The sequence below is a fragment of the Lithobates pipiens genome, unplaced genomic scaffold (assembly GCF_037356315.1).
Source record: "Lithobates pipiens isolate NorthernLeopardFrog02 unplaced genomic scaffold, aLitPip1_a1.2 Scaffold_19, whole genome shotgun sequence".
NCBI lineage: Eukaryota > Metazoa > Chordata > Amphibia > Anura > Ranidae > Lithobates > Lithobates pipiens.
Window position 1 is genome coordinate 583,826,757 of NW_027507764.1, and position 14,122 is coordinate 583,840,878.

General features: G+C 48.8%; 1 protein-coding gene across 3 annotated transcripts in view; it reads left to right on the forward strand.

The window, feature by feature from the left end:
- Nucleotides 1-7,795: 7,795 nt before the first annotated feature.
- CUNH8orf82 (chromosome unknown C8orf82 homolog) overlaps nt 7,796-14,122 on the forward strand; it is a 45,652-nt gene continuing 39,325 nt past the window's right edge. For all 3 annotated transcript variants that reach the window (XR_013277722.1, XM_077493505.1, XM_077493506.1), the window contains exons 1-2: nt 7,796-7,993; nt 13,765-13,813. Coding sequence is in view for 2 of the 3 variants with exons in the window: in XM_077493505.1 (XP_077349631.1) it covers nt 7,829-7,993; nt 13,765-13,813 (214 nt within the window). In the remaining variant the exon portion in view is untranslated. The remainder of the gene's footprint in view (nt 7,994-13,764; nt 13,814-14,122) is intronic.

Sequence of the window (14,122 nt, forward strand, 5' to 3'; positions counted from 1 at the left end):
AATCAGACTGTGTAAAGTACCTGGGATGATTTAGGCTCACTGTATGGACTCAACCTCCAGAGGGATGTTCAGGGCGGTGGAGGTCAGCAGATATAATGAAAAAATGGGCAAATCAGCCCAGCCATATGGATAAAAAAGGAGGAAGGCACATAGCGTAATTCCGTAAGGAATTTTTAATGTATAAACATAAGAAATACACTTATATTTTCATGGTAAAACAAACGCTTCTAAAAAGACAGTAAAAGTGGAATCACCATAGTAAGGCCGCGTACACACGCGCGGACTGTTCGCCCAACCTTGTCCGCTGAACAGTGTTTGGGCGGACAGTCCGCTCGTGTGTGGGGCTTCAGCGGACAGTTTCAGCGGACAGTTGGCCGAACAAGGTCTTACGGAAATTCCGAAAAACTGTCCGCTGAAACAAGGTTTCAGCGGACTGTTCGCTCGTGTGTAGGCTTGTTCGGCCAACTAAGTCTCGCACATGCTCAGAAAGGATTTCCACGTCGGAAGGTTGCATTGCAGTGTATAGGACGTCGTATTTTTCGTCCCGTCGTACGTGCCGTTCACGTCATCGCGCACGGTTTCAGCAAACTGTTCGTCCGTCGTGTGTGGCCATGTCCGTCCATGCTAAGTTTGAGCGGACTGTTCGCTCAAACTGTTGGACGGACAAAGTTGGGCCAACAGTCCGCGCGTGTGTACGCGGCCTAACTGATGCGCTTCGCCTCATAAGGCTTCATCTGGGGTGCTGATCCACTCTGGCTACTGTCTATATATATATAAATAATGGATACCCCCTTAATGAACAGCAGCTCTGTCGGTCATATTGTGCCGTTCTGATGTTTGTATAGTTTGCGATAAAAATCGCAGATCGCCGCCATTACTAGTAAGAAAAAAAGGGGAGGGGAAGCTCTTTGGGGACTCTGATGTATGTGGGGGGCTATCTGGGGACCCTAATGTAACGGGGGCTCTCTGGGGACCCTAATGTAAGGAGGGCTCTCTGGGGACTCTGATGTAAGGAGGAGGCTCTCTGGGGACCCTGATGTAAGTGGGGGCTCTCTGGGCACGCTGATGTAAGTGGGGGCTCTCTGGGGACCCTGATGTAAGGGGGGGCTCTCTGGAGACTCTAATGTAAGGGGGGCTCTCTGGGGACCCTGATGTAAGGGAGGGCTCTCTGGGGACTCTGATGTAAGGGGGGGCTCTCTGGGGACCCTGATGTAAGGGGGGCTCTATGGGGACCCTGATGTAAGGGGGGCTCTCTGGGGACCCTGATGTAAGGGGGGCTCTCTGGGGATCCTGATGTAAGGGGGGCTCTCTGGGGACTCTGATGTAAGGGGGGGCTCTCTGGGGACCCTGATGTAAGGGGGGCTCTCTGGGGACCCGGATGTAAAGGGGGCTCTCTGGGGCCCCCGATGTAAGGGGGGGCTCTCTGGGGACCCTGATGTAAGGGGGGCTCTCTGGGGGCCCTGATGTAAGGGGGGCTCTCTGGGGACCCTGATGTAAGGGAGGCTCTCTGGGGACTCTGATGAAAGGGGGGCTCTCTGGGGACCCTGATGTAAGGGGGGGCTCTCTGGGGACCCTGATGTAAGGGGGGGCTCTCTGGGGACTCTGATGTAAGTGGGGGCTCTCTGGGGACTCTGATGTAAGGGGGGCTCTCTGGGGACCCTGATGTAAGTGGGGGCTCTCTGGGGACTCTGATGTAAGGGGGGCTCTCTGGGGACCCTGATGTAAGTGGGGGCTCTCTGGGGACTCTGATGTAAGGGGGGCTCTCTGGGGACCCTAATGTAAGGAGGGCTCTCTGGGGACTCTGATGTAAGGAGGAGGCTCTCTGGGGACCCTGATGTAAGTGGGGGCTCTCTGGGCACGCTGATGTAAGTGGGGGCTCTCTGGGGACCCTGATGTAAGGGGGGGCTCTCTGGGGACCCTGATGTAAGGGGGGGCTCTCTGGGGACTCTGATGTAAGGGGGGCTCTCTGGGGACCCTGATGTAAGGGGTGGGGGCTCTCTGGGGACCCTGATGTAAGGGGGGGCTCTCTGGGGATATATATATACACGTATATTACTGTATATACATGTGTATGCCCGCCCAAGCGTGTGACTTTCTTTACTTCGCTGCTATGGGCTCTAGCCCCAGATCTTTTGTAGACCTAGCAACACCCCTGCTCAGTGCTACACATTTTATTCTTTATATCATTTAACCACTTAAGGACCGCCGTATTGCCATTCTATGTCATCAGAATGGCACAGGCAGGCACAATCACGTAGATCTACGTGCCTGCCTTCCAGCGGGTGGGGGGTCCGATCGGACCCCCTCCCGCTGGATACAGCGGTCCGTTTCCCTCCGGGAGTGTTCCGAGATGAGGGGATGGCCGTTGGTTTTCGGCCACCCCCTCTGGATCGCTCCTGGCCAATGAGAAGCTTCCTCCCACTGTGTATTGTTTACACAGGAAGGAGGAAGTGATGTCATTCTCCTCGGGGCGGTCTTTTTGACCGGACTACGAGGAGAAGACACAAAGTAAGTGTGCACCAACACTACACTGACATGTAGGTACACACAGGCACACAAACCCCCTTTTGCCAGTGTCACTAAGCGATCATTTTTCTGATCGCTGCATCAGTGTCGCTAGTGTCGCTAGGTAGCTAGTTATTTTTTTAGGTTCACCGCCAGGTTTTTATATCGCTAGGTACCCCGATATACTACCCAATAATGGTTTTAACCCCCTGATCGCCCCTAGTTAACCCTTTCACCCCCTTTTGCCAGTGTCACTAAGCGATCATTTTTCTGATCGCTGCATCAGTGTCGCTAGTGTCGCTAGGTAGCTAGTTATTTTTTTAGGTTCACCGCCAGGTTTTTATAGCGCTAGGTACCCCGATATACTACCCAATAATGGTTTTAACCCCCTGATCGCCCCTAGTTAACCCTTTCACCCCCTTTTGCCAGTGTCACTAAGCGATCATTTTTCTGATCGCTGCATCAGTGTCGCTAGTGTCGCTAGTGTCGCTAGGTAGCTAGTTATTTTTTTAGGTTCACCGCCAGGTTTTTATAGCGCTAGGTACCCCGATATACTACCCAATAATGGTTTTAACCCCTTGATCGCCCCTAGTTAACCCTTTCACCCCCTTTTGCCAGTGTCACTAAGCGATCATTTTTCTGATCGCTGCATCAGTGTCGCTACTGTCGCTAGGTAGCTAGTTATTTTTTTAGGTTCACCGCCAGGTTTTCATAGCGCTAGGTACTCCGATATACTACCCAATAATGGTTTTAACCCCCTGATCGCCCCTAGTTAACCCTTTCACCCCCTTTTGCCAGTGTCACTAAGCGATCATTTTTCTGATTGCTGCATCAGTGTCGCTACTGTCGCTAGGTAGCTAGGTGTTTTTTTAGGTTCACCGCCAGGTTTTTATAGCGCTAGGTACCCCGATATACTACCCAATAATGGTTTTAACCCCCTGATCGCCCCTAGTTAAACCTTTCAACCCCTTTTGCCAGTGTCACTAAGCGATCATTTTTCTGATCGCTGCATCAGTGTCGCTACTGTCGCTAGGTAGCTAGTTATTTTTTTAGGTTCACCACCAGGTTTTTATAGCGCTAGGTACTCCGATATACTACCCAATAATGGTTTTAACCCCCTGATCGCCCCTAGTTAACCCTTTCACCAGCGATCACAGTATAAGTGTCACTGGTGACGCTGGTTAGCCAGTTAGTTATTTAGGTTCCCCGTCAGGTTTTTATATAGCGCCAGGGACCCCCATATACTACCTAATAAAAATTTGAACCCCCTGATTGCCCCTAGTTAACCCTTTCACCACTGATCACCGTATAAGTGTTACGGGTGACTCTGGTTAGTTTGTTTTTTATAGCATCAGGGCACCCACCATTTATTACCCAATAAAGGTTTAACCCCCTGATCACCCGGCGGGTGATATCAATTAGGTTTTAGGGTCAGGGTCTGCGTCGCCCCAGGCAGCGCTAGGTTAGTGCCAGTACCGCTAACACCCACACGCAAAGCATAAACCTCCCGTAGTGGTATAGAATCTGAACAGATCAATATCTGATCTGATCAGATCTATACTAGCGTCCCCAGCAGTTTAGGGTTCCAAAAAAACGCATTGTTAGCGGGATCAGCCCAGATAACTGCTAGCACCTGCATTTTGCCCCTCTGCCCAGCCCACCCAAGTGCAGTATCGATCGATCACTGTCACTTACAAAACACTAAACATATAACTGCAGCGATCGCAGAGTCAGGCCTGATCCCTGCCATCGCTAACAGGTTTTTTGGTAGCATTTTATATTTAAATCCAGAAGGCAGTGCTTGGTTTTCGGGGTCCCGTACGTGGCTAGGCTCCCAAAAAGTCCCCCACGTGGTATCCCCGTACTCGGGAAAAGCAGCAGAATTTATTTTGGGGTGTAATTTGACTTATGCCCATAGCATGTGTGAGCAATATATCATTTAGTGACAACTTTGTGCAAAAAGAAAAAAAGTTTGTAATATTCCTGCAACTTGTGGCAAAATATAAAATATTCCATGGACTCAACATGCCTCTCAGTAAATAGCTTGGGGTGTCTACTTTTCAAAATGGGGTCATTTTGGGGGGTTTTGTGCTATTTTGGCATTTTATGGCCTTCGAAACTGTGATAGGTAGTGAGGAGTAAAATCAAAAATTTACACCCTTAGAAATCCTGAAGGTGGTGATTGGTTTTCGGGGTGCCGTGCGCGACTAGACTCCCAAAAAGTCCCACACATGTGGTATCCCCATACTCGGGAGAAGTAGCGGAATATATTTTGGGGTGCAATTCCACATATAACCATGGCATGTGTGAGCAATATATCATTTAGTGACAACTTTTTGTAAAAAAAAAAATTTTTTTAATTTTTTGTCATTATTCAATCCCTTGGGACAAAAAAAAAATATTCAATGGTCTCAACATGGCCCTCACCAAATAGCTTGGGGTGTCCACTTTCCAAAATTGGGTCATTCGGGGGGGTTTTGTGCCATCTTGGCATTTTATGGCCTTCAAAACTGTGATAGGTAGTGATAGGTAGTGAGGAGTAAAATAAAAAAATGTATGCCCTTAGAAATCCTGAAGGCGGTGCTTGGATTTCGGGGTCCCATACGCTGCTAGGCTCCCAAAAAGTCCCACACATGTGGTATCCTTGTACTCAGGAGAAGCAGCAGAATTTATTTTGGGGTGTCATTTCACATATGCCCATAGCATGTGTGAGCAATATATCATTTAGTGACAACTTTGTGCAAAAAAAAAAAAGTTTGTAATATTCCCGCAACTTGTGGCAAAATATAAAATATTCCATGGACTCAACATGCCTCTCAGTAAATAGCTTGGGGTGTCTTCTTTCCAAAATGGGGTCATTTTGGGGGGTTTTGTGCTATTTTGGCATTTTATGGCCTTCGAAACTGTGATAGGTAGTGAGGAGTAAAATCAAAAATTTACACCCTTAGAAATCCTGAAGGTGGTGATTGGTTTTCGGGGTGCCGTGCGCGACTAGACTCCCAAAAAGTCCCACACATGTGGTATCCCCATACTCGGGAGAAGTAGCGGAATATATTTTGGGGTGCAATTCCACATATAACCATGGCATGTGTGAGCAATATATCATTTAGTGACAACTTTTTGTAAAAAAAAATTTTTTTTTTTTTTTTTGTCATTATTCAATCCCTTGGGACAAAAAAAAAATATTCAATGGTCTCAACATGGCCCTCAGCAAATAGCTTGGGGTGTCTACTTTCCAAAATGGGGTCATTTGGGGGGGTTTTGTGCCATCTTGGCATTTTATGGCCTTCAAAACTGTGATAGGTAGTGAGGAGTAAAATAAAAAAATGTATGCCCTTAGAAATCCTGAAGGCGGTGCTTGGATTTCGGGGTCCCATACGCTGCTAGGCTCCCAAAAAGTCCCACACATGTGGTATCCTTGTACTCAGGAGAAGCAGCAGAATTTATTTTGGGGTGTCATTTCACATATGCCCATAGCATGTGTGAGCAATATATCATTTAGTGACAACTTTGTGCAAAAAAAAAAAAGTTTGTAATATTCCCGCAACTTGTGGCAAAATATAAAATATTCCATGGACTCAACATGCCTCTCAGTAAATAGCTTGGGGTGTCTACTTTCCAAAATGGGGTCATTTTGGGGGGTTTTGTGCTATTTTGGCATTTTATGGCCTTCGAAACTGTGATAGGTAGTGAGGAGTTAAATCAAAAATTTGCACCCTTAGAAATCCTGAAGGTGGTGATTGGTTTTCGGGGTGCCGTGCGCGACTAGACTCCCAAAAAGTCCCACACATGTGGTACCCCCATACTCGGGATAAGTAGCGGAATATATTTTGGGGTGCAATTCCACATATAACCATGGCATGTGTGAGCAATATATCATTTAGTGACAACTTTTTGTAAAAAATTTTTTTTTTTTTTTTTTGTCATTATTCAATCCCTTAGGACAAAAAAAATAAATATTCAATGGTCTCAACATACCCATCAGCAATTTCCTTGGGGTGTCTACTTTCCAAAATGGGGTCATTTGGGGGGGGTTGTACTGCCCTGCCATTTTAGCACCTCAAGAAATGAGATAGGCAGTCATAAATTAAAAGCTGTGTAAATTCCAGAAAATGTACTCTAGTTTGTAGACGCTATAACTTTTGCGCAAACCAAAAAATATACGCTTATTGACATTTTTTTTACTAAAGACATGTGGCTGAATAAATTTTGCCCTCAATGTATGACTAAAATTTAGTTTATTTGATTTTTATTATAACAAAAAGAAGAAAATATCTTTTTTTTTCAAAATTTTCGCTCTTTTTCCATTTATATCGCAAAAAATAAAAATCGCAGAGGCAATCAAATACCATCAAAAGAAAGCTCTATTTGTGGGAAGAAAAGGACGCAAATTTCGTTTGGGTGCAATATTGCATGACCGCGCAATTACCAGTTAAAGCAGCGCAGTGCGAAATTGGAAAAAGACCTCTGGTCCTTAAAGTGGGGTACCCCCTAAAAAAAAAAAATTAAAAGTCAGCAGCTACAAATACTGCAGCTGCTGGCTTTTAATAATCGGACACTTACCTGCCCCAGGGTCCAGCGATGTGGGGGAACGAAGCCCCCCCTCGCTCCCCGCTCCGCTCGCGGCGCCGTCATGCATACTGTGGGCACCCGGCTGTGGCTTCACAGCCGGGCACCCACTGCGCATGCGCGAGCGGCGCAGGGCGCCGTGATACGCCGTACAGTCACCTGGGACACATGACAGGTCCCAGGTGAATGTGCGGCGTGAGGGGAAGTGATGTCACCAGCCCGGGCAATGAGGAAGGCAGATTACGAGGGACTCCCTAGCAACCGGTATTTAGAGGTGAGTAAAAAATTTTTTTTTTGCCAATTATTTATTTTTTTTACGAATTTTAAGCAGTTTTAATTTTTTGGTGGCAACACCACTTTAAGGTGTTTATTGGTCCGGGGCTGAAGTGGTTAACAATTGTTATGTTGGCTCATTGCTGAGGTGGGCGCAGTATTTCTTAGTTTTTATACAGGGGGGGGAGGGGGATACAAAAGGGGGCGGGGCTAGGCGGTAATCACTGATATACCAACTAAGCTGTCAGCAATTCTCTCCCCTTCTGAACGCTGACAGACGGAACCACTTTTCTCCTGGTTGTTTCCGGGCGGAGAACGAACGAGAGTGAACGGGAAGAGGAGGGGCGAAAGAGAGAACGGGCGGAAGACAGTTAAAGGGGGGGAGGCGACGATTAGATTAGGGGCGGGGCGAAGAACGCTAGGAAGCGTAAAGTAGACGAAGGGGGGCGGAGTACGCTCCGAGAAGGGGCGGGGCGGTTCCATGGCGACGATGCGGCCTGTCCTAGGGATGTCCCGCTGGCCTGTACTCCGGGCTCTCCGCCTGTCCCGGCTGCTCCCCGCCCCCCGCTGGGTGAGCTATGTGCAGGGACAGAGCCCGGGGCCACGACTGAGGGAATATTTCTATTACATCGACCACCAGGGCCAGGTGAGAGCCCAGGAAGGCCTGAGACAATATCAGGGGCCCCTCTGTGATTGGAGGAGATCAGTGGCCCTTCTGTGATTGGAGAAGATCAGGGGCCCCTCTGTGATTGGAGGAGATCAGGGGCCCCTCTGTGATTGGAGGAGATCAGGGGCCCCTCTGTGATTGGAGGAGATCAGTGGCCCTTCTGTGATTGGAGGAGATCAGTGGCCCTTCTGTGATTGGAGATCAGGGGCCCCTCTGTGATTGGAGGAGATCAGCCCCCCCCCATGATTGGAGATCACCCTCCCCATTATTGGAGGAGATCAGCTCCCCCATGATTGGAGGAGATCAGCCCCCCCATGATTGGAGGAGATCCGCCCCCCCCCATGATTGGAGGAGATCAGCCCCCCCCATGATTGGAGAAGGTCAGCCCCCCCCCCATGATTGGAGGAGATCAGCCCCCCCCATGATTGGAGGAGATCAGCCCCCCATGATTGGAGGAGATCAGCCCCCCCATGATTGGAGGAGATCAGCCCCCCCATGATTGGAGGAGATCAGCCCCCCCCCCATGATTGGAGGAGATCAGCCCCCCCCCATGATTGGAGGAGATCATCCCCCCCCATGATTGGAGGAGATCAGCCCCCCCCCATGATTGGAGGAGATCAGCCCCCCCCATGATTGGAGGAGATCAGCCCCCCCCCATGATTGGAGGAGATCAGCCCCCCCCATGATTGGAGGAGATCATCCCCCCCCATGATTGGAGGAGATCAGCCCCCCCCATGATTGGAGGAGATCAGCCCCCCCCCCCCATGATTGGAGTAGATCAGCCCCCCCCCCATGATTGGAGTAGATCAGCCCCCCCCCATGATTGGAGGAGATCAGCCCCCCCATGATTGGAGGAGATCAGCCTCCCCCATGATTGGAGGAGATCAGCCCCCCCCCCCCGTGATTGGCGAGGCGTTCAGGGCCCCTCTGTGATTGGAGGAAATCAGGACCCTCCCCCCGGGAAGGTTACATTACCAGTATCTCCTGTGGAACCCTTTCTGTAACGTTTCGGACTTCCAGTTTGTGGAGGCTCTGGTGATGAATCCAGGACCTTCCAGCTGCCCCCCTCCGGGAAGGCTACATCACCAGTTCCAATAGATCACCAGTACCTTCCAGGGATCTTTTTCTGCAACTTTTCAGACTTGATGGTTTTCTGAGGTTCTGGTGATGTAGCCAGGACCTTCAGCTACCTCCTGGGAAGGCTACATCACCAGTATCTCCCAAGGAAATCTTTCTGTAATCTTTCTGTCTTCCTGGTTTTCCAAGGCTCTGGTGAAGAAGCCAGGACCTTCCAGTGAGATCGAGCTGAACAAAAACCCACGAGGCTGGTTGTACAGAAGTCCTTCATTCAGAGATTGATCTCTGTACAAGCTCTATGTCCATAGATCAAAATTTCTGCCTCTCCCTGCAGAACTGGCCCAATTTCTGATCTACCGCAGACCTCATTGGTGGGCTGGCACAGAGATCAAGGAAGAAGAAGCCGCCCACCGATGACTTTTTTTTTTATGGCGGTGCAGATTTTTGAGTTGAGGGGTAGGTGGACCAGTAGGATCAGGGAAACACAATAAAGGGGGTGTATCACTATAAGTATGTTTTTGGGTGTAGTTCTAAAATAATTCTCATAGCAGTTTACCAAGTGGAAGGGCATGGGGCAAAAAAATGAATTTTCTGTGCTGGTCAGATGTGTTCGTGTTTTTTTATTTATTTATTTTTAATTTATTATTGATTAAAAATGTAAAATATTGCATTGGGCCACTAGATGGCGCTAAGTATCATAGGAAACTGCTGTAATAGCACCATCTAGTGGCCAACTGTGGTATTTAAATTAGTGAGAAACGTTTCCAGCACAAAAAATTACCCTATATATATTTTTTTTTTTAGTTTTTCTTTCTCCATTCACACAGAACGAATGTACATGTTCTTTTACTGAATTCATTTTTATGCAATTCAGCTGTCGGGGAAAGTGACCACGTTTCATGTTACACCCTAACTATGGCCACAAAGGTGGACAACTCCTTTAACCCTTCTGCTGCTTCTAACATATGGCATGACAAATCGATTATTGGCATTGAGGTGGAAGTCTTTGCGTCCAAAGACCCCTTTCCCCCCCCAGAAGTGCCACATGCCTCCCTCCTCCACCCCAGAAGTGCCACATGCCTCCCTCCTCCACCCCAGAAGTGCCACATGCCTCCCTCCTCCCCCCCAGAAGTGCCACGTGCCTCCCTCCTCCCCCCCCAGAAGTGCCACGTGCCTCCCTCCTCCCCCCCAGAAGTGCCACGTGCCTCCCTCCTCCCCCCAGAAGTGCCACGTGCCTCCCTCCTCCCCCCAGAAGTGCCACGTGCCTCCCTCCTCCCCCCCGAAGTGCCACGTGCCTCCCTCCTCCACCCCAGAAGTGCCACATGCCTCCCTCCTCCCCCCCAGAAGTGCCACGTGCCTCCCTCCTCCCCCCAGAAGTGCCACGTGCCTCCCTCCTCCCCCCCAGAAGTGCCACGTGCCTCCCTCCTCCCCCCAGAGGTGCCACGTGCCTCCCTCCTCCCCCCCCAGAAGTGCCACGTGCCTCCCTCCTCCCCCCAGAAGTGCCACGTGCCTCCCTCCTCCCCCCCAGAAGTGCCACGTGCCTCCCTCCTCCCCCTAGAAGTGCCACGTGCCTCCCTCCTCCCCCCAGAAGTGCCACTTGCCTCCCTCCTCCCCCCAGAAGTGCCACGTGTCTCCCTCCCCCCCCCCAGAAGTGCCACGTGCCTCCCTCCTCCCCCCCAGAAGTGCCACGTGCCTCCCTCCTCCCCCCAGAAGTGCCACGTGCCTCCCTCCCCCCCCCCCAGAAGTGCCACGTGCCTCCCTCCTCCCCCCCCAGAAGTGCCACGTGCCTCCCTCCTCCCCCCCCAGAAGTGCCACGTGCCTCCCTCCTCCCCCCCAGATGCCACATACCACCCCCCAGAAGTGCCACATACCTCCCTCCTCCACCCCAGAAGTGCCACATACCACCCCCCCAGAAGTGCCACATACCTTCCTCTACCACCCCCCCAGAAGTGCCACATACCTCCCTCCTCCACCCCAGAAGTGCCACATACACCACCCCTCCCCCCAGCTTGCAAAAAAAAAAAAATTCTGAAGCAAGAAGGATTTTGAGACTTCTGGTATTTGCTGTCACTTTCCCCAGAGTGCGATCTGCACTTTTTTTTTTTTTTTTTTTTTTAGCTTTAGTGGAGTGCAGGGAAACATCAGGGGTCTAGTTAAAGAGAACCTGTCACAGTAAAAATGCAATCACGTGGGGGGGCTGTTGGTCTGCTACGCGATGGCAATAAAGTTAAGTGAAAAGTGTAAAAAAAATAAATAATAAAGACCGATACACCCAAGCCTTAAAACCTCCCATACAATGTTGAGCCCCCCCACCTCCAACGTACACCCAGCATGAACATACATACACGTCGGGGGGGCCCAAAATCATTGCTTGCGACACGCATGTTACATAGTGAGAACAAAAATGCAGACTCCACTGTCCGTGGGTCTCTGTAATCTATGGAGAATATAGAGGGCCGAAGCTTGTCAATGTTTTATCCACAGCAGATAGAAGGGTATCCGTAATGCTGAAAGTGAACACCAGAGGGCGCATCTAGCAAGTACCTTTTTTTTTTTTTTTTTTTTTTTTAAATCCTTCTTTTACTCCCATATTTAGTGGAGTTCAGGAAGGCACATCATAAAAGCAGCGATCTGGGCTAATGCAGTGCAGAGCCGCCAGTAGCAAAGATGGCTACAGAACACTATTTATGCTTCTGGCAGCTGTGCGCTGTATTGTCCCAGGTTGCTGCGGCATGACTTGGGTCCCTGGGAGGAATACTTCTGCTTTTATGATTTGTCTTCTTGAACTCCACTAAATATGGAGTAAAAGAAGGATTAAAAAAAAAGATTAACCGCTTAAGCCCCGGACCGTTTTGCTGGCCAAAGACCACAGCACTTTTTGCGATTCGGCACTGCGTGGCTTTAACTGACAATTGCGCGGTCGTGCTATGTGGCTCCCAAACAAAACTGGCGTACTATTTTTTCCCCACAAATAGAGCTTTCTTTTGGTGGTATTTGATCACCCCTGCATTTTTTTTATTTTTTGTGTTATAAACAAAAAATTTACGACAATTTTGAAAAAAAAAACTTTTTTTTTTACTTTTTGCTATAAGAAATATCCTCAAAAATATATTAAAAACATTTTCCCTCAGTTTAGGCCGATACGTATTCTTCTACATGTTTTTGGTAAAAAAAAAATCGCAATAAGCGTCTATTGATTGGTTTGCATAAAAGTTATAGCAATTACAAAACAGGATTGTTTTATGGCATTTTTATTAATATATATATTTTTTTTACTAGTAATGGCTGCGATCAGCGATTTTTTTTTTGTTTTATCGGGACCGCGACATTGTGGGGGACCCATCAGACATTTTTGACACATTTTTGGGACCATTGTCATTTATACAGCAATCAGTGCTATACAAATGCACTGATTCCTGTGTAAATGGCAGTGAAGGGGTTAACCACTAGGGGCAGTGTAGTGGTTAAGTGTGTCCTAGGGGCGTGTTTCTAACTGTGGGGGGGGGGGAGTGGCTGCGTGTGACACGTCACTGATCTCTGCTCCCGATCACAGGGAACAGAGATCAGTGTCCTGTCACTAGGCAGAATGAGGAGATGCTTGTTCACATTAGCATCTCCCCGTTCTTCCTCCCCGTGAGACGATCGCGGATATCCCTGCAGCGATCGAGTCCGCCGGACCCACGATCCGACTCACGGAGGTCCCGACCGGCGTGCACGTGATGGCACATCGGCAAATTTAAAGGGACGTACCTGTATGCCCATTTGCCTGTCCGTGCCATTCTGCCGACGTACATCGCCATGCGCCGGTCGGCTAGTGGTTAGTCTGCTGCACTTAGATGCGCCCTCTGGTGTTCTTTTTAGCAGACTTTCCTGTCAAATGAGCTCATGCACACCTTTTTCTTTTTTATTTATTTATTTTTTTAGGCTCCTCCCCTCCTCTGTTTTTACCTGGTGATCTATTAGAGTGCCCTCACTCAAATTAAAGCCAAACTCCAGCTCACACTTTATAATCATTTATAACAAACGTTTTTTACCCTTTTGAGATAAAGATTTTATGATGTAGGAAATACCCGATCACACAGAATCCCAGCAGCTCCTATGAATGACATAATGTAGGAAATCCCCGATCACAAAGGATCCTGGCTGTTCCTACCAATGACATCATGATGTAGGAAATCCCCGATCACACAGGATCCTGGCAGTCCCTATAAATGACATCATGATGTAGGAAATCCCCGATCACACAGGATCCTGGCAGTCCCTATAAATGACATCATGATGTAGGAAATCCCCGATCACACAGGATCCCGGCAGCTCCTATAGATGACATAATGATGTAGGACATCCCCAGTCACACAGGATCCTGGCAGCTCCTATAGATTACATACCAATGTAGGAAATCCCCGGTCACACAGGATCCTGGCAGTCCCTATAAATGACATCATGATGTAGGAAATCCCCCGTCACACAGGATCCAAGAAGTCCCTATAAATGACATCATGATGTAGGAAATCCCTGGTCACACAGGCTCTCGGCAGTTCCTATAAATGACATGATGTAGGAATTTCCCGGTCACACAGGATCCCGGCAGCTTGTTCCGATGACATAATGATGATGATCAGGTCAGGGTCCGTTCTGTCAGTCTGTCTGATTTCTGCCATTTTCTTTTTCAGCTCTTCCTGGATGACACTAAAGTGAAGAATTTCATCACCTGCTTTAAAGGTAAATCACTAACTTTGCGTCACTCTGGGGTATCCGTGGGAGATCTCCGCCATATCACTCTGGGGTATCAGTGGGAAAGCTCCGCCCCTATCCCTCTGATGGGTCAGGAGAGCCCTGCCCATATCACTCTGATGGATCAGTTGGATAGCTCCTCCCCTATCCCTCTGATGACCAGTAGGAGAGCTCCGCCCCTATCCCTCTGATAGGTGAGTAGTGGTGATTACTGAACACTTCTATCTGTAATCTCTGGAAATGAAATGGGCAAGAAATGTGCCGATAATAATAATAGTTCCCGCCTTCCTCGGTAAC